General features: G+C 49.2%; 7 protein-coding genes across 7 annotated transcripts; 5 read left to right on the forward strand and 2 right to left on the reverse strand.

The window, feature by feature from the left end:
* Positions 1–142: 142 nt before the first annotated feature.
* On the reverse strand, positions 143–1010 carry HO173_000764 (uncharacterized protein; the record flags this gene model as incomplete). Its single annotated transcript, XM_037302712.1, has 3 exons — positions 143–341; positions 414–845; positions 916–1010. The coding sequence occupies 3 exons, from the start codon at positions 1008–1010 to the stop codon at positions 143–145; spliced, it is 726 nt and encodes a 241-aa protein (XP_037170219.1).
* A 494-nt stretch (positions 1011–1504) lies between these two features.
* HO173_000765 (uncharacterized protein) lies at positions 1505–5788 on the forward strand (the record flags this gene model as incomplete). The annotated part of the gene is made up of 4 exons (XM_037302713.1): positions 1505–1808; positions 1857–4435; positions 4489–5118; positions 5177–5788. The coding sequence occupies 4 exons, from the start codon at positions 1505–1507 to the stop codon at positions 5786–5788; spliced, it is 4125 nt and encodes a 1374-aa protein (XP_037170220.1).
* A 462-nt stretch (positions 5789–6250) lies between these two features.
* Positions 6251–7413, forward strand: HO173_000766 (uncharacterized protein; the record flags this gene model as incomplete). Its single annotated transcript, XM_037302714.1, has 4 exons — positions 6251–6329; positions 6496–6696; positions 7066–7218; positions 7325–7413. The coding sequence occupies 4 exons, from the start codon at positions 6251–6253 to the stop codon at positions 7411–7413; spliced, it is 522 nt and encodes a 173-aa protein (XP_037170221.1).
* A 278-nt stretch (positions 7414–7691) lies between these two features.
* Positions 7692–8924, reverse strand: HO173_000767 (uncharacterized protein; the record flags this gene model as incomplete). The annotated part of the gene is made up of 5 exons (XM_037302715.1): positions 7692–7892; positions 7949–8289; positions 8349–8356; positions 8508–8830; positions 8880–8924. The coding sequence occupies 5 exons, from the start codon at positions 8922–8924 to the stop codon at positions 7692–7694; spliced, it is 918 nt and encodes a 305-aa protein (XP_037170222.1).
* A 516-nt stretch (positions 8925–9440) lies between these two features.
* Positions 9441–11760, forward strand: HO173_000768 (uncharacterized protein; the record flags this gene model as incomplete). The annotated part of the gene is made up of 3 exons (XM_037302716.1): positions 9441–9494; positions 9574–9744; positions 9796–11760. 3 exons carry the CDS (start codon positions 9441–9443, stop codon positions 11758–11760), a joined length of 2190 nt encoding a protein of 729 aa, XP_037170223.1.
* Positions 11761–14274: 2514 nt separating this feature from the next.
* HO173_000769 (uncharacterized protein) lies at positions 14275–16258 on the forward strand (the record flags this gene model as incomplete). Its single annotated transcript, XM_037302717.1, has 3 exons — positions 14275–14302; positions 14357–14653; positions 14718–16258. 3 exons carry the CDS (start codon positions 14275–14277, stop codon positions 16256–16258), a joined length of 1866 nt encoding a protein of 621 aa, XP_037170224.1.
* Positions 16259–17095: 837 nt separating this feature from the next.
* HO173_000770 (uncharacterized protein) lies at positions 17096–19771 on the forward strand (the record flags this gene model as incomplete). The annotated part of the gene is made up of 9 exons (XM_037302718.1): positions 17096–17357; positions 17632–17669; positions 17725–18057; positions 18213–18285; positions 18413–18502; positions 18650–18769; positions 18832–18850; positions 19001–19291; positions 19339–19771. 9 exons carry the CDS (start codon positions 17096–17098, stop codon positions 19769–19771), a joined length of 1659 nt encoding a protein of 552 aa, XP_037170225.1.
* Between the last annotated feature and the right edge of the window lie 62 nt (positions 19772–19833).

Below are 19833 nucleotides of genomic sequence, written 5' to 3' on the forward strand. Positions count from 1 at the left end.
CTAATTCCTGTGTCCTATCGCTGGAATCCGGATGTACTTGAAGTCAATTCCCTGGAAAGTAGCCACATTTGGACTCGTATGTGCAAAGTGGCAAGCTTGTAAGATATTGATTGGGCGCTGTCGTGGTCTTGGTCAGGTCTTTCTACTCTAAGAGCACACTGCTGGAGACGTTGGTTTTCACTTCGTCACCCTCATGCAATCTGTTGATATAGGCCGGACTCTGAATCTTAGAGCTCTCTCTGACGTCTCCCCGTAATGGTGACAAAGTGATCTGGATTTCAGCGATCATAGAGTGCAGTTCTGTAAGACCTAAATCACTTTTGAAATTTTTCATAACATGCCTGAATGATTTCCAAGTTAGAATGTCAAATCTGAGTCGTCCGTTTACTTCTGGGACAAGTCTCGCAACTCACTGTGCAGAGCAAATCTGGAAGAAACAGCTCGGAGAATGTAACTCACCCTTGACCAGTTTTGCGACAACCTGCTTGTCGACCGTTTGGTTCTCTAAGGTACCACCAGGTCCCACCATGGATTTCATGACACTTCCCTGATTCACAGTCTTCTCCTCCGATCTCAGTCTGCCAATGACATCCTGTATGGCTCTTATGATATCGTCTTCTCCCATTGAATCATTATCACCGATGTACGCCTCTAGTACCGCGATCTGCGCAACCTCTCGCTCTTTGAGGTCATCCCGCTTCGCACTTTGGAACTCCTCTACAGCAGCTTCGGAGCTCTTAACGCGTTTTCGTAATATCTTTAGCATTTGGGCATCTGTAGTAACTGGTGCTGATGTCTTGGCAGCATTCGTGATATCTGATATTAGACCTCGAAGGACGTCTAGTCTGTTTCCCTCTGGGCGTAAGTGGTTTCCCCTTAAAGAAGTCAGGCGGATGTGCACCGTTCACCACGCACCGAGAGCTGTCTTTCGCTTTCATGGCAGCCTTCATATCACTTCGGACCTTGACAAGCAATGAAGGAGTTGTAGCGGGACCACTAGTAGTAGTCATTGAGTAGGGACATCGCAATAATAGTCGCGTGAGCCGCACATTACACCGCCAGAGCGACATTCTATGAGCACAAACACAAGTCCGACAGCCGAATCAGCTGGCTTCAAAGGCGCAAAATCTTCAGGAGCAGACTTTGAGGTGGTAAGTTATAGAAGGAGGAGCCCGTACTCTCAGCAATCCATTCCTGCTATGAGTGAGCATTGCTGCTTTTGTTCCGGGACGACATCTGGTACCTGACTAACAAAGTTTGACCGAGGTTCCGCCCTTGCTGCTTGTCACTTTCGAGATATATTTTTGATGCGTGTTGACTGCAGTGAATAACGCATAAAACAACGCGTTTTACGACATTTCCTTCCTTTATCCTTGTCTTTCTTTCTTACTCTGGTGATTGATGGCACTAGAAAGAAACAACAGATGAAGCATCACGCTGGTGAAGAGCTTGCGAACAATTTCTCAAAGCGGGAGCAGCTTCGTACTCGAAAAAGGTCTGAAGCATGTTTTCGATGCCCCAGACACCACAAAGACCTTTACCAGGTGCATATATTCAAACGCCAGCCCATGGTCTCGCCAATAAGGCTGGCCAACTCTATCAGCCGAATCTTCGGCCGAACACCATCACAGCACAAAATGCATCCCAAGGTCAGAGCCAGGCGCTCACCCAGCAAAAGCAACAGACCGGACAGGTAGCCGGAACCTCGTCTGGAGAGGATCTTAAGCCAATCGCACGGGCAGCGAGGACCATCAATGAAACCCTCGACCAAGAATCGCGGTACCCTGAGCTCGACAGCTATGTTAGCCGTAAGTAGCCAATTCCCCTTTGCCTCGCATTCGCTCACACCCTCGCAGAAGGACCTTCTTCGGACTATGACATCCTCTCACAGCCAGCATGGGCGCCTTTCCAGAGAGCCAAGAGCTACAGCATACCCGATTCAATCTTAGCACAATGCAACAATGCAAAGATGTCCACCATGATGGGCTTGTTCGCAGATCTGAACCATGCCTGGATTGCAATCGATAACTCGCTCTACCTCTGGGACTACACACATCAGGACCCTGATTTGATCGGCTTTGAAGAGCAGCAGCAACAGATCACAGCAGTGCGCCTTGTGACCCCACGGGCTGGCGTCTTTGTTTCTACAATATCACGAATGCTGGTTGTTGCCACCTCGAGTGAGATCATACTCGTTGGTCTGGCCTCGCAAGATGCACCCGGTGGTGGCAAGTCTGTCAGCCTCTTTTCAACACGATTGTCAATATCCATCAAAGGCCTGACCATCAATCTCATCGAAGGATCAGCGGCCTCTGGAAGGATTTTCTTCTCGGAGAGTACAAGCGATGATGTATACGAGCTCACCTATCAGCAGGAAGAGAAGTGGTTCCAGAATCGTTGCACTAAGATCAACCATACCGGCAAAGGTGTCTCAGCTTTTAACCCTGGGCCAATATTCGGCTTCGGGCAAAAAACGCAACAAGAACGCCTCGTCAATCTGACTGTAGATGATACAAGGAGTCTACTATACACTCTTTCGTCGCGGTCAACAATCAGAGTCTTTCATATGAGACCCAACAATGGGCTTGTACTTATGATTACCAAGACGTTGCCTGCGATACTTAATGATATTGGACACATGCCTAATCTAACAACGGATCTACTTTCTTCAAATATCACGATAACATCGGTCGACACTATCTCGTCCAGAGAGGCTGTGAGGCTGCATTTGATGGCGACCACGTCCACAGGTTGTCGAATCTTTCTGAGTGCCACATCAGGCGACTCCTATAATACGTACAATATATCGGCGATCAAATCTTCAGATGCGCCAACTAGTATGCAGGTACAGCACGTCAAGTTTCCACCAACAGATCCTAAAGGACCGTCACCACGTCAGCAAAATGCAAGACAAATGGTACCCTATGGCAATAGTCAAGGACCAAATACGAATTCCAGAGCTCTGACTGGAACTCGTCGGGCTGTCAGATATGCACCTGGCTATTTTTTTTGCTTTGTACCGAAGGACGCTCAGGGAACCTCGGATTCCCTATTCATCTCTGCGCCCGATGCTGGGCGAGTTGCGCGTCAGCGTGAAAACACAAGCATGGCCAAATACCCTGAATTTGGCATCTGGCCGGATCTAGGCAGTCGCGCCGAAGATATTGGTCTGGCTTCGGATCCCTTCTCTGCTACTACATCACCAGCTGGCTTTGGCAACGAGCTTGCGGTCCAGTACGACGAGCCTGTGTCCGAAATCGCCATCTTGACCAACACTGGAGTCCATACTTACAGAAGACGGAGACTGGTAGACATGCTTGCATCTGCCCTGCAAGTCGGAGGTGGAGATGAAGGTCTTGATGGGGACATCAAAAAGTTTCTTCGCTTGTATGGTGCTGGTGAAACTGCATCAACTGCATTGGCAGTTGCGTGTGGGCAAGGTTTGTACGTTACCTCTGAGTCTCGGATTGCTCGAGTCACCGATCCAAAAGTGCTGGAGTACGCTCGAAAGGCGTTCATTGAGCACGGCGGAAAACCGCATATCAATGAAAACCAAGTGATGGATCACCCAACACCAGCAATCGATACCGTACGTCCGTCGCCGCGCCATGAAGGCGTAGCGCTATACGTTGCAAGGTTAGTGCGCTCGATCTGGAAGGCTACTATAGTGAAGGAAAGCGTATCACCCATGAGCGGTCTGATGGTGTTTCCCACCATGAGTATGGCTAAAGTACAAAGCATCTCACAAGACCTGATCGCATTGAAAGAATTCTTGGGATCTAATAAGAATCTTATTGATGGGTTGGCGGGACCTGAAGCACTAGGTCTTGCATCGACCAAACAAGACGAGATTTCACTCCAAGCGGAGCATCGGGCGTTGCATTCTTTGGTCGTGCTGATAGAAAACATCATTGAGGGCATTGCCTTTGTACAAGTCTTGTTCGACGAGCAGATTGCGGAGATCATGGCCTCACTCCCAGCCGAGATAAGAAAACAGGTTCAGGATCTGACCTACGAAGGCCTGTTCTCCACTGCCAATGGTAAGGAGCTTGCTAAAGAGTTGGTCAAGGCTATCGTGAACCGCAACATCGCCAATGGTTCGAATGTCGAGACTGTCGCGGAGGCTTTGAGAAGACGATGTGGCAGCTTTTGCAGTGCTGATGATGTTATCATCTTCAAGGCGCAGGAGTTGTTGAAAAGATCATCTGAGACTGGTGGCGAGTCAGAATCAGGACGAAATCTGTTGAATGAGAGCTTGAGACTATTCAAGCAGGTTGCTGGCAGCCTACCCATGGACCGATTACAGTGGGCGGTGGAAAGCTTCATAACCATGCAATTCTATGCCGGTGCTATCCAGCTAGCTCTTGACGTAGCTCAGGAATCCGATCGGGGAAATCGAGCATTGGCGTGGATCCAGGACGGCCGCCCAGATCAGGTAGGTTTCACTGAACTGAATTGAAGATGCGAAAAGTTGCTCATTAGGAACAGGATCAGCGAGCGGCCGCGTTCGATGCTCGGAAAAGATGCTACAACTTAATCCATCAAGTCACTACCAAGTTCGATCAAGCTTCGACCCAAGGACCGAGCATGATTGACGGTCAATACACCTTAGCTGCCAAGCGCAGAGCAGAAGCCTATGATGTCATCAACACTTCCAATGATGAAGCATTTCAAACAGATCTCTATGATTGGTACCTGTCACAAGAGCGGACGGACCGGTTACTTGATATCCAATCTCCATATATAGTGACTTACCTGGAACGGAAATCATCAGACAACATTGAACATGCCGACTTGCTGTGGAAATACCACAGTCAGAGAGGCCAAAACCACGAAGCAGCTGTCGTTCAGCTGATGCTAGCGAGGAGTGATTTTAGACTCTCGCTGGATCGGCGAATTGAGTATTTGGGCAGAGCAAAAGCCAATGCATCTACTACATCGCCCGGCATTGCTAGACATGCACGCTATCAACTCCTGCGGGATGTCTCTGATCTATTGGACGTGGCTAACATCCAGAGTGACCTGCTTCAACGGCTTAAAGGCGACGAAAGAATCCCTGCTGATCGTCGGCCTGCAGTCATCAATGATCTCGATGGTGCCCTGGTTCCCTTCGATGTGGTAAGAAGCTCTTTGACTCTTTTCCTAATCGAAAACCTTTTGATTAATCATTCGACAGCTGTACAATGGGTATGCGGACCAAGCCGGTTACTTTGACCTTTGTCTCCTGATTTATCAAGCCGCCGACCACCGCAATCCCGCCGACATTAGAGCCACATGGCAGAACCTGCTCGATCGGACACACGAGGATATAATGACACGTGGTACGCCTCAACCATACGAGGTAGTTATCGAGAAAGTCCAGAGTCTTGCGAAGCGCCTGAACCTCTCGGAGACGATGTTCCCCATCGCCGATGTTGTTCCCATACTCGAGAAGTATGCCTTCGAATTTCAGAATGGTGTTGGTCCCAGGACATGGCCCATGGATACCCTAATCGGCGTTGGTGTACCTTTTGAGTCGCTATTTACGGTGTTGGAAGGCATGTTTTACAACGACGAAGCGCCTTTCCAAGGCAGAAACCGGCGCTATATTGCCAATGATATCATCTATGTCGCTGGGCTATGGTTTCAAGACAGTAGCCGGGGAGCGGGAAAGATACTGGGAGAAGAGGGCAATGCTGCTGCGATCACTCAGACGCTGATGATGTTGCAGCAGAGCGGCTTGCTAGACGAGAAAGCTCTGGATGAGTGTCGGGCCCTGAGGGCAAGGATTGAGCATATGTTGAGATGATGCATTAACGTTCTTCTGGTGTTGCTATTGTAGTTGAGGGTTGTAACAAAAGCCTGCGGCGTCTCTTGGGTATTGTCACATCATCACATCAAAAGAGAAAGGTCGTTTAAAGGTTGATACCAAGAATCTTTGCATCGAGCTGAGGAAAGGCTTCAATAGTCATGTCATACATAGCCTTGGAATTTACGGATTCTCATAGACAATTTAAGGATGTATTGCGGGCCTCGAGCAATACAGCTCTCTCGACGAGCTTTCTCCTCTGTAGCAGATAGAAGATAATACGTTGATCATTTGATCGAAGAAAGCTTTCCACTCAAGACCGGCTTGCGGATAACGGTAGATCTTACCCTGGCCCTGACTGCAACTGTCTCGTTGTCCTGCCGAAACCAATTCTCTTGTTCGCGACCACCACCATAACAATTGCCTCAATCCTTCAAACGATCAACTATACATCCCAGAGCGATGGCTCCATCAGCATGGCATCGTAGGCTCGACCTTGTCTATCTAGCATTCTTCATCATTCACGTCCCTATCATGTTCGGTGAGTTCCAGTGTACCATCCCAGGACTCTTCGTCGACGTTCCATCAAACCTGTACCATGGGCTCATGCCGGATCAAGTGAAAGGTTCTCTCTATACATGATCCGTGCATGTCCCACACTGCTGCTTCCTGACTGCCAGCCTTCATGTTGTAACAAGTACCTAAAGCAGTGGATCTGTACCCTCTCTACCCACTTTCTCTACGGCCTCCGTTCCTGGCCGACCTACGCTCGTGGTACATCGCCACGTACAAAGACCGTTTCTTCACGGAGGAGCAGCCGGCGTGGTTCTGGATGTTCACCGTGATGGAGGCTGGTTGGCACGTACCGATTGGCTTGACTTCTATCAAACCTCTTTGGAAAGGCGATCGTACGTCAGTTCCTTTTCGTTCATGTTTTGGCTTCTAGTCTGGAGTGTAAATTTCGGCCAAGTTTCATTGAATTCTTTTTGCAGAGCCATTGTGGATGAATCCTGATTCCTCGTATTTGGGTGAAATTTGTGAAATTTATTATGTCGATTATAACAACTTTCCCCAAATCTTTGTTTGGACAGCTTTCTTCAATAGCTTTGAAGTTGCTACTACTACCTCCTTTTTTTTCCGTTCCCTCATGCCAGTAACACTATTCCTCTAATGCCGTTCATGCTTTGTGTATTTGGATACACAACTAATATCGGTCTTCTCACCGTCTTGCGGTTCTTCCTGGCAGCCTAGAATCCGCCATTAACGGCATAAATCAGACTCCCCAATGCTCCATCTCCGTCTCCTGCTCTTCGCCTTCCAAACGGCCCTCACAACCGCCGTCTGTGTCGTCGAATACACCTCGTGGCCCGAGCTTTCCGCTGCCGAAAAGTCGAGCCTTGGCGGACTTTACATCCCTTATCTAATTTTCTGTGAGTCAAAGCCTTGATATCTCCTATATTTCTCTTCCTGGGCAAACGGAAGTGGAAAGGCAGAGGGTCTGGATTTTAAAGGCTCTTGCTGATACGGGTTTACCAGCTCTGGTGATGTTTGCCGACATGTATGGAAGGGTCAAAGCACGATTGATGGCTACTGGAGAATCCTCGCACAAGTCGAATTCTTCATGACGATGGCTGCGTTGATTGGAATAGCTTAAATAGCAAGAGTGTCAACGTTGTGATGGCAGAATGCTTGAAATTAGCGAGAGACCCAAGGACCTTGGTGCCGATGTTCCCACTTCCAGGCATGCCTTCTAAAGCCACTGGAAAGAAAACAGATTAATGAAATGCTTCCGGGCGTGAAGCTGAAAGAAGACTGGCCCTAAAAGGCACGCTTGAGTTTCAACAGAGCTGTTAATTGCTTTAGGATTATAGGATTCTTATTCTCTTGCCATCATATGCCAGGCTCAATTCTCGAACTTTAGTCCTGCTTCTTGCCGTACAGCACCGTAAATTCCCGCAATGTCGCCTTTTGATCCCATGTGCTTCTGCACATCAGCAAGATGGCCGTCAGCAATCTCTACATCCTTCATCTTTGTGCCAGACGCTTCTGCAAGATTTAAAGCATGTTTGGCGTCTTTGCGTGCCAAATCTACCCCGAACAAGGGCTAGAGTCATTCAGTCAGTCTGCTATTTCATGGATCAAGCCTTGGTTGAAACATACCTCGTCCCGCTTGTAATAATCGCCTGCCAGCAACCTTCCCGAGTAGGCAGTATATGGACCGGGAAACATAGTCTCAATAAAATGATGTAAATTGTCGTTGCCAAGCCCGCTCCTTTCCGCCAGGGTGTGCCCCTCAGATAGTGTCTCTACCATGTTGAGAATGAAAGTGTTGCCTATGATCTTCAGCAGTGTGGCCTTCCCCTGCGGCTGGTCACTGAAATCGATATTGGCCCGACCCATGACACCTTTGCAGTAGGGCTTCACTCTCTCGACTGCGGACGCGGGACCAGCAAGGACGCAGACGAGTTGCCCATTGTCGGCCATTGCTGGTGCACCAAAAACTATTCAAGTGGCGCGTTAATGAATGACAAAGAGGTTAGACAAGCCTCTGACATCGTACCTGGGCATCTACACCATATTGGAATCAGCGCTCCTCTTCCAAGATGGACTCTTGAGTCTGAAAATTGAGGAGCAAGGACAGGTGTCTCGCTCCTCAGACACCTTCTGGGACTCTGAAAAGGATTTGAAGTGGAAGCGATGAGTCAGAAGGGGAGCTTACGCCACCAGTTCCGCCCCTTGGTCGTGTATACTCTTGGCTAACAGATTTGTAGTATCAGGGTGAACTGTAGAGCAGTCCACGAAGAGCTTGCCTTTGACGTTACCCTTTATCGCGGTTGCAATTGTATCTCTGATAGCAGCATCGTCGCCCAGGCACGTGAAAATGATGTCTGCTCTGGACACGGCTTCTTCTAGGCCTGATGCAATCGTCGATTTCCCAGAAGGCAATGTTGCGTTCAGATCGGTGGCTCGCTTTTGTGTGCGGTTGAAAATAATAAGTGGCTTGTCGAGGTCGCCCTTCTCCACCAAATTCTTACACATACCCTTGCCTTGGGTGAGCAAAGCTCTGACGTACGAGGTATAGGGGACTAACCCGACCCATGTTTCCGAGACCAATCCATGTTAATTGAGGCGGCATCTTGATCAGAGCTTATATGAATACCGAGAGGTGCAGAGTGGGAAGTAAAAAGTGATGGAGAGTGATGGTGAAGTGAAGGGTTAGAGGAAGATTTAAGTGGACATGATGTAATTGAACGTCTACTGTCAGGCCCCACAGTAGAATTAAAGGTCGGAATATTCTGACATGTGAAGACGCTTGAGGCCCAGTATCAACGAGTGTCTGCGAAGACGAATCATCCCAGCTATTCACTTTCTATAATTTGGACAGCGAAGGAAGACAAACCAGAGGATGCTGCTGTAAGAGATTCCAGGTCGACTCACGCAACTCGAGCGATGGGAGAGATAATCCACAAACCCTAAGCGTCTCGGGTGCGTATCTTAATGGCTTGGCATTGCCAAGATTTCGATCTCTTCTTTTCCGCTCCGACGCACTTCTGCACCTTCAATTCGCTCCCTATAAGCCCGCCGCGGCCGAAATCCCCATGCACCATACTTATTGTACCATTGATATACCTTATCCCACCAAGGATGAGACATGAAAGCTTGCGCTAGGGGCTTGCAAAAGAGCAAGACCTTGCAGTATTGTACTGTAAGCTGCTCTTGAGCCTGCACTACCATTGAGCTGTCGTAGCGCAGCACCGACATATTTTACTGATTTACGTTCGTAGTATCGACCGGGCGGGCCCCTGTATTCAAGTATCAGGCACCCAAAACGGCGATTAACGTCGACATCAGGACCCATAACAGCATCTGGGAAACTAGAGGCCGTGCAAGCGAAGTATACGACTGATTTGACGGAAGAAGCAAGTAAACGCAAGCACGGAGACAACGTCGATCAGGTACGACTGTTGTCTTCTGGTCCTTATGCTATCCAGCTAATTTATTGCCAGGAACTCTTCTTGGACGTTCTTGGCTCTACGGCCACGAAACGCGAAGCAAAGGCTTACCTCTCGCGTTTCAGTCCCACAAAGACTGCTTCTCAGCAAAGGACGCAGCCTCCATCAAAACAGAGAGATGTGGGAGTCAACCTTGGGAGTCTATTTGTCCCAATCAGAGCCGTTGACGAGAAGGCAGTGTTTTCGCAAACAGCATCTCAAACTCCTTTTCGAAGCCAAGCTCCCGAGTCCCTCCATATTGCACTCCTGAAGATTCGAGCACCGCAATTGATTGACAATGTTACTTTACGGGGAGTTGGACATACGTTATCGCAAATTGCGAGGTTGAGCATGAGCCCTGTTGTGGTTGTGGATCACGAGGATGGGCAAAGAAGGAAGCCTCTGGATGCGGCTAAAATGGCCATTTACCAGGCGGACCGCATTGTTGAGGCAATTGGTGCATATGGAGGTCAAGGTGCACGACGACTAGATGGCGTCATTGATATATCATCGGTCGACGAGCAGCTCCTGCCCTCTGTGAGGATTAGTGGTGAAGTCCAGGTCGTCCACCGAGATCTGCTGATGGCACCACTTCGAAGAGGGATGATACCAGTCATTGCGCCTGTTGGGTTCAACTCGAATACGCAAAAGGTGGAACCTGTCGCAGCCAACGAGCTTGTTTTGGCACTGACTCGAGAATTTGCTGGCATTCGGAGTAGGCCGTTGGCCGAAATAGATACCCAGAAAGTGGTCGAGGAAATCCTGACGTTACAGAGGCAGATTTCTTTGGATCGTATTATTATTCTGGACCCGCTTGGTGGTATACCTGCGACAGAGCGAAGTCACGGCTCTCACGTTTTCATCAATCTTGAGCAGGAGTTTGGTGCGATCAGAAGGGACCTGCTAGTCGCCGGAAATGAACCACCCCAGGATTCTGAGAGCGTAGGGTCTGTTATGACAAAGGAAGATCCCTCCGGCGCTTTCACACTGAGCAACCCATTCTCCAGGTTGCTAGCGGACGAGGCTGCCAGAGCAACAAGCGGAGGCCAAGAGCAAGCAAGAACCTTAGAGGATGATCTCAATCGATTCAATATGCAAATGCACGTCAAAAATCTAGATTTGCTCAAGGACTCCCTTGCGATCTTACCGCCTACTTCTTCTGCATTTCTAACAACCCCTTATGCCGTCGCTAACTCTCAAAGCCGTCCACCACTGGCCAGCCAGGGCCCTAGAGTAAGAACTCGAAGACAACGCAATCCGCTCATTCATAACTTGTTGACCGATAAGCCTGTCTATTCCTCTTCTCTGCCCCTGGATCGTTCTCCAAATCCAGCATCACAGGCGCTATATCCCGCCATCACTTCATCTCCCGCTACTTTTTGCAAGCGTGGCATGCCCATCAGCATTATTCCAGATCCTCTCGAGCAGCCTTGGGCCCCTCCGTCCCTGTCAAACACCTGTATCGATCTTTCGGATCCGCGTATAGACCTCCCTCGCCTCATCCATCTAATCGAGGACTCCTTTAGTCGAAAGCTCGACGTCATCCACTACCTCTCGCGCATCCAAGGCCGTATAGCTGGTATTATAGTTGCTGGCGAATATGAAGGCGGTGCCATATTGACCTGGGAAACACCACCTAGCTTCCCTACTGACGATCCCAATCATATAGTGCCATATCTCGACAAGTTCGCTGTGCTCAAACGTTCTCAAGGCGCCGGCGGCGTGGCTGATGTAGTGTTCAAGGCCATGGTGCGCGAATGTTTCCCGAACGGCGTTTGCTGGCGCAGTCGGATAGATAACCCAGTAAATAAGTGGTACTTTGAACGCGCGAAGGGGACATGGAAAATGCCTGGAACGAATTGGGCCATGTTTTGGACGACCGAGGGAGTGGAGAGGGGGGATGAGATATTCTTGGATTACGAAGGGGTGTGCAAGGCTGTCATGCCAAGTTGGGCAGATAAAAAGGCGGTAGTAGATTAAAAAGAATCTAGACGCACTTTCTTGTTTACAAGTACACCGCTACCTGATATCTTGAACACCTACCTCTATGCAATTATGACTTTGCTGAAGATCTTAGGTGACATGAAGTTGTCAATCCCTCGAAATCTTTTCACTCTTCACCGTCTTCTTGTAAAGGTACAGTCTTACCCAGGTTGATTATAAGGTATACTGCAGAGACCCCTATCGCGCCGGCTGGCAAGCGTTTCCGTTTGATATCCATAGCAACACTGTAAAGTAATCCTTGCTCTTCAAGGCTCGAACCTTTTCCGCAAACGCTTACCCACCGGTGCGATACGGGGTCTGTAGACGTAGGCTAATTGGAGATAGCATGAGGTGCTCAGCAGGCAATGAGAGGCAAAGGAGATGACATAGCAGAGCTGGAGCTCACGGATGAAGAAGCAATTTCGAACAAGAGAGAAAGATAGGAGAAAACTGACAGAGGTGACTTCTCAAAAGTCGGCCGCTTGGAGGCCAGGAGTGAAGAGCATCGTCGCACTCGCTAGAAGTATCTGGACCGTTGTAGCCCAAAGGAGATATGCGTAGAACATTCGCACTTCTTCTCGCTCGTACATTTTGACCGACTTGGCTTTTCTCGGGCTGGAAAATAACACTTTCTGCAGCCAAGATCCAGTCAGTTGTATTTATGCCAGGTTAGCACGTTCTTGGCTCGTTGTCAAAGCATGGTCAGGTCGGCTCGATACTGGATCCGTACACTAGATATGGTGGTAGTGCAAAGACTGACTAGGAGCTCGTGGATCAGGGAGGATTCGCATACTCTGGTGTCAGGCTACCAAAGCAAGGTGGTTATTGGTTTCCGATGACCGAAGAAGGGCAATTTCTCCGGTATCAATGCTGAGGAGACTGAAAACAAAAGAAAAAGAGATGGAGGGAGGGAGGGATGGAGGGAGGGAGGGAGGGAGATATAGAGAGGGAAGGTGAGAAGGATGAAATGGTTGAAGGGGGGAAGGTGACTTGGTCGTGGTTTTATGATCGTCGATGTGAAGGTTCGGTAAATGCTCCCCGGTGCTGCACTGCTGCAGCCACGGGGCGCCCAGACGTCATCAGGATTAACGTTGGCCACTCAGATGGCGCCAATTTAACTGGGAAGAGTTCCAGACATTCGCAGACCTCAGCCTCTTTTTCCCTTGGACGATTATTAATTTTATAAGGCAGGTATCTGACTGGATCTATCTTTTACGTATCGCTTTCTCGCCTTTCTTTCTCAATTTAAGTACCGACTCTTTCTTCCCCATCGCGGCCATATCATTATATCTCTTTCGATGCAGGGAACGGAGGAAGAAAGATCAGGTAGAGTACAAGTACCGAGTCCAACTTTGCTACCTTCGTCATCATCTTGTTGCAAGGGAAACGGTCGCTGCGGCTAGCAGTCTAGAGTACCTATTCCATCGTAGAGTAGAAAAGTAGTACGGAAGTACATAGTAGTAGTACTGGTACCTCCTTCTCCTCCTCCTCCAGTCCAGCTGAGAAATTCCTTGAGGCGGCTCGTGCGTTCCTTCCGTGCATCAGCGTCCGCTCGACCAGTAAAACCGTTGCAATCCATCCTTCTATTCAACCACCAAAATTTCAACTTCCACATCCAGATTTCTTCCTTCGCACCCTACCTACCTCCACTCATCCTACTTGCTGCGAGGACACTCCTGCAACAACTCCAATCCTTCATCTCTCGGATTCCCTCGCCTTTCCTTTGCACTTGTTCATATTCCACACATATTCTGCCAACGCCACCCAAGATATATTGACCACCACGTCCTCAGAAATACCACTGAAGCTACCATCTTCTTCCAGCTCAACCGATCCCTCCCCTTTACCGGATCGTCTTGACTGTGTCAGTCCAATGGGATCTGAGCGTGGACTGTATTCCACTGCAGCACTCTTAGTCACTATCGGAAGCAGACACGAATAAAAAGGGAATACACTACGGAGTCCTTACGCCTGTTGACGAAAACGCTGGTATAATCCTAAGCGCCGGCTGCTCCATTCGTTCTTACCTCTTCTTCCCGAATTGCTATCCGTTCACGACATCCGAGACATTGATACCACCAAATTTTTCTGGGAATCTAAACCAAGAGTTGGGACCATCATCAATCCGGGGAATACGAGGCTTTGTATCCAGGAGAAAGATTCCGAAGAGCCGGGCAAGGAGATAGCATCAGAGCCTGGCCTTGTCCGTCTTTGCCGGGTTTCGTCCGCGTTTTGATTGCAGCAGCTGTGCGAAGCCGTTGCGGTCAAGCTGCAGCTGTGCGGTGTGCTAGCCTATTGTTGCATTCCGCAAACTTACCCGCTGTGAGACATTCTGGGGGCTGGGTGGTTTCCAGATTACGCGTACCTGCAAAAGGAGCGCTTTCCCGGACTGAATATACCTTTCGTCGCCAGAACTACCACCTCAAGACAGCTATCTGACATTGGAAGACAAGCTTTCTAAACCAGATCAACCCCCGTCCTAGAGCTTTCACCTATCGCCACAAGTCCGTCATGGAGACCACATTCATCTCAATACATGGTAAGTACAGCGTTCGATACGAGGTCCGCATTCTGGCTAATCCTACCTGATTAGATCTGTCCCTCGACGCTCGATTGCTCTACGTCTCATCCTCAATCGAAGATATTCTAGGATACACACCGCAAGAAGTAATTGGGAAGTCGTGTTGGGACTATTTTCATCCAGATGAGATCCCATTCGCCCGAGCTGTACATGGCCGAGGTATTAAGATGGACAAGGCTGCCGCGCTCAACTATTGCCAGATCAAGAACAGAGATGGCCGATGGGTAGGTTGCGAATGTGTCTTCACAATTGTACATGATGTTCTCGTGGGGTGTACCAGTGTCTACCGAAGAGGCACGAAAAGTGACAGTAAGTGTGGTCAGATTTGAACACTACTATTGTTGGAACTACACGGTTGCTGACTACTGCATAGAGCGAGCTAGAGAAGCTCCAGTCATACGTCGGCTGTTTTCATCTTCACCACGAGATCCTCGATACCATATGCTTTCATATATTTCTCACAAGTTTTCCAAGGAAACGCGGACTCTTACTCATGAACCTAGGGCGGCTTTGTTTCTCAACAGATTTTCTCGCACTCTAACCATAATGTATGCCACCAATGGTTTGGCCGACATTGTCGGCATCCCTGCCCAAGAACTCAACGGCAGAAGCTTCTACTACTGCATCCAAGAGAACTGCCTGCGAGAGGCAGTCAAATGCCTGGAAAGTGCGAAAGCCAATGACTCTATCGCCTACCTCCGCTTCTGGTTTCGCGATCCACGTCAGGACGATCAGGTGGATCATGATGAACACATGAGCGACGGTCACAGTAGCGGTGATGATGATGACGGCGGTGTAAACCTCTCCGAACTCATGGATCATGACGGGAGTGAGAACGCTGTTGCTAGCGACTCATCCCACTCGATGAGATCATCTGTTGAGCGGGATCAGGGTCGTTCACGGGACGGGTATTCATTGGATATCAATTCCCGGTCGTCATCTGGCAACAGCACCGACTTGGACGGAAACTCTAATGATGCCATTTTCGATCAACCGGCCGGCGGCCAAACACGGACCTCGTCTGTCTCCACCACGGATGAACGGATGTCGCCCGGGGCGTCATCCTTCATGCCAGACGCCTCTCACATCGAACTTGAAGCAGTGGTCTCTTGCACGTCTGACGGTCTCGTGGTCGTTCTTCGCCGGGCTAGACCTTCCATTCCCCATCTTTCCCAGTCGACGTCAGACGCCGCAAATCATTCATACGCGAACGGCTTCTTCGCGTCTCCGTGGGCCACTGACCCCATTTTACCAAACATGGGGGACAGGCCGTCCCAAAATCTACCCAATTTTTTGCAGCCCTCGCCAGTTGCCCCAAAGCGCCCAACGGCCGCACGTGGTGGAACTGCCGCGACGCATGGACCAGCCACAGAGGACTTCATGAATTCGATCCGTGAGGTTGCTGTTTTTGCTTGGGCTCTCACTGGTATCAACGGGTCGCTGGCACAATATACAAAGGGAACGCCAACTGGCGAGTCCCAGCCACCTGACGGATTACCCGTGTGGGAACCTCCTTCTAACGCAGGGGCTGAGGCCGAGCGACGGGATGGATATTTTGATAATGGCCAAAATTATAAGAACGTCCATGGTGACTGGCAAGGTCAGAAGGCTGAGAACACCCAAGGCTACCAGCATCAAAGCCAGAGTAGTGGCGGATTCAGCCACAGCAGCAGTGGTTTTCCACAAGGCTCTAGCAATCCGACACAAGCGACCGACTATAACCAAGCTTTGCACGCCAACGGCTACGACGATGTCATGCAGAACAAGGCCAATAATACTTTTGTGCCCAGCAATTGCCACATTGAGCCTATGCACACTAATGACTACAACGATTCTATGCAGATCAAAGGCTACGACAACCTTGTGCATATCAATGGGTCACAACAAACCTACGCAAGACCACGGTTACAATGATCCGATGCAGATGAACGAGCACCATGATGCCATGCGAACCATGACCCGAACAATGCTGCACACACCATTGACGCATCAATCCGAGCTTGGGAGGGTTGGGGAGCAGTAGGAAATTTGATTTGGAAACTGGACTAACATGCGAAGGAGGAGTTCGGTTATAGGATAGCACCGTGTGTACAAACATCCGGGAGAGTCGGAGCGGCGCCATCATAGCGCGGCGGCTGATACGAGTCTCGCAGAGTGGCCATGGTATTGGATTTATCATGAAGTTCGAGCTGGAAATCTTGAAAGGCCTGTTTGGGAAACACAGGGATTGAGTGGATGGTGCTTGATGAAGTGACAGATGAGACGACATGGCGCTAGATAATGAGGTTGTAGAAGTAGAGTAAATTGTCTCCAAACGCAGCGGTGCTTCGCTCTAGGCTCACTCAGGCTTGCACGAAGGAACCCGAGATACACTTATTTACACTGATAATTTATGAGCCTGAGTAAGTAAACGACTTATGTCTATCTTGCTGCCGTTTTGCAGTATTGCATTGGTACTATTTCGAATTTGAGTATCCTTGCTCAGCTCATCGGCTAGGAGGGTAAGTAAATATGAAAACTCGGGCTAGAGGCGGCTGCACCAGGCGGGACGAAGCGCTGGGCCAGTGCCAAGTGCCAAGTGCCGCAAATTTGATGACGATGATCTCCACACTAAGCACTGTAGTGGAAAATATCAATCGCGCGCCAGCAAATACTTGGACTTCTACTTTACTTATCACTCTCTGATCAATCGAACACTCCCTTACCTACGCTACCTTACTACACCAAACCCGCATTGTTTCAATATCTTGAATGGCGCAAAGAAAGGGTGGAGAAGCAGACTCGTACTACAACCAAGTGCCTGGCGGCCAAAGCAACGGTGGTGACGGGCAATATGCAACCCCTCCTCCCATGCAATATCCTCCTCAAGCAGCAAACAATGCATACCAAAGCAACTCCAACCCCAAATATCAGCAGCCTCCACCCAACTATGGTCAGAACTTCCAAAACTCCGGTTCCCCGTCAATGGCAGCAGGCGATGGGAAGCAAACGTTTGATCAGGTTTTCAAGCTGGGTACGTGATTTCGGACTGATTCCTCTCTATTCGGCGCTTTGGTCTGGATCATGAGTCATGTTTTGGCGGGGGAAGAAAGGCTTTTCCCCCAGCTATGCTTCTGAGACTGGTCTTACGATTCCAGTGCGTGCCAGGAGATGGGCTTCGTTTCCTTGTTCCTTTTCCAGATCTGTCTAAAAACTGGCTATCATCCCCTTCTCATACGTCCTAAACTTATATTATGAGTGGAAATATTTTCTTGAGATGGGCATGCTGACTCCGAAATTATTATCAGACAAACCCAAGTACAATGACGTTTGGGCCGGAATACTCGTGCGTCCAGTCTTGTTATGGTTGTAGACCACTTCGCACTCACTGATTCATTCAGCTCATTTTGACATTCCTCGGCTTCGCTGCCGTCTCTGGCATCTCTCTGCAGGGATATTCTGCAAACAAGGGCCTTAGTGGAGGTGGCATCTACAACGCTGGCAACAACTTCTCCCTAAACACCAATACCATCGTCCTATTCGTTTTTGTCCTCGCCGTCGCTTTGGTTCTGTCCTGGACATACTTCACCCTTGCCCGTGCATTCACAAAGCAGTTCATCTGGATTACTGGTATCTTAAACATCCTCTTCGGCATTGGCACTGCCATCTACTACTTTGTGCGACACTACTACTCCGCTGCAGTAGTTTTTGCTGTCTTTGGTATCTTCAGCATTGTATGTACATCTCAGAGCTTATTCTTCCTATTGCGGACGACTTTCTGAGCTGCAAGATTATCCTGGGGGTACAGAGCTCTTAATACCTCTTTGAGTTGTCTTGTTGCTCGGACTTCTGCCGCGAAGAAGGAATGCTCACTCCGATATCTTCATAGGTATGCTTCGTCACGTGGATCCCGAGAATTCCTTTTAGTGTGGTCATGCTTCAGCAGACAATGGATGTCGCCAGTACGTATTTTCGGAGCCCATATTTCCCCTTTTGGAGCAAGTCTTGAACCTTGAGACACGTCTCGGTGATCCAAGGCTCAATGTACCTCCTCGAGTAGGCAATACTGACTGCGGAATTCTAATATAGAGTCTTTCGGGCATGTCTTCCTCGTCAGCGCTATTGGCGGTATAGCTTCAGTTGCTTTTGGTGCCTGGTTTTCTCTCACTTTAGTCTCTGGTAGGTGATCATGCGGTATTACATTCCCAGCCCATGCCGCCATTTCATTTTCAAGGCGTAAGCTGAGAATTAAAAGCCCATCCTGTTGCCGGATCTTATCTTCTACTCAATCACTGTCTCAAAAGAGCAAAGGCTGACCCTGAAAAGTGTACGTGAAATATGAACCTTCCGGTGGAGGGTCAAACCCTGCTTGTGCCAGTGGAAGCAGTGCAGGTGGTTGCTCATCAGCCAAAGTGATTGGCTTGATCGTTTTTATAACCTTCGCCGGTACGCTCCTTATAAGCTATCCATTTGCCTCAAAGAAGGCTTACTGACTCCCAGATGCGCAGGATACTGGATCACTGAGTGGTAAGACTTACCCAGCCCCAAATTTCCCGTCAATGGAATGTTTTCAAGAGCGCCGAGAGATGTCCTGGGCGTCTCAAACAATCCAGACACATATCCCATGATTCCATCTCCCGGCTTAAAGAGAAGTTACTGACTCTTTAATTCTATTAGGCTTAAGAATACAATCCACTCCATCGTCGCAGGTATCTATGGCAGCTGGTTCTTCTGTGCTGGGAAGCCAGGAGGGATGCCAAGTGGTGCGACAAGGGGTGCAGCCAAGAGGGCTTTCACATACTCTTTTGGCAGTATCAGCTTTGGATCACTGGTCGTGGCTCTCATTAATATGGTGCGCCAGGCAGTCAGCATAGCCCAGCAGCAGGAGGCTCAGGGAGGGAATATGGCCGCCTCGATCGCGTTTTGTTGCCTCGGATGTATTATTGGATTGATTGATTGGGCTGTTCAGTAAGAACCTCTTGTACCATTTGCGAAGACCCCTACTGACCATTCAGATTCATCAATCGCTATGCATTCATACATATCGCCCTTTACGGCAAAGCCTACATCCCCGCCGCTAAAGACACCTGGACCATGATGAAGGACCGTGGAATCGATGCTTTGATCAATGATTGCTTAATTGGACCGGTCCTGACAATGGGATCTACGTTCGTGGCTTACACTTGTGCCCTTCTCGCGTATCTATACCTGCAGTTCACCAAGCCGGGTTATAACGACGGCGGAACCTTCACACCAGTGGTAATGGCTTTCTCATTCTTGATAGGACTACAGGTCTGTCAGATTTTTATGACGCCCATTGGAAGTGGTGTGGATACAATCTTCGTGGCTGCGGCATGGGATCCAGATGTTTTGATGAGGGATCACCCGGACTTGTACCAGAGGATGGTCAGGGTCTACCCGAAGGTGCAGCAGATGATCCATGCCTGAGAGGCGGAGCAGCGAGGTTTTGGATAGTGGCTCTTCTCCCGCGATGACCTTTTCTTAAAACA

The sequence above is a fragment of the Letharia columbiana genome (genome assembly GCF_014066305.1).
Source record: "Letharia columbiana isolate WasteWater2 chromosome Unknown Sc0000001_s0, whole genome shotgun sequence".
In the NCBI taxonomy this organism is placed as follows: Eukaryota; Fungi; Ascomycota; class Lecanoromycetes; order Lecanorales; family Parmeliaceae; genus Letharia; species Letharia columbiana.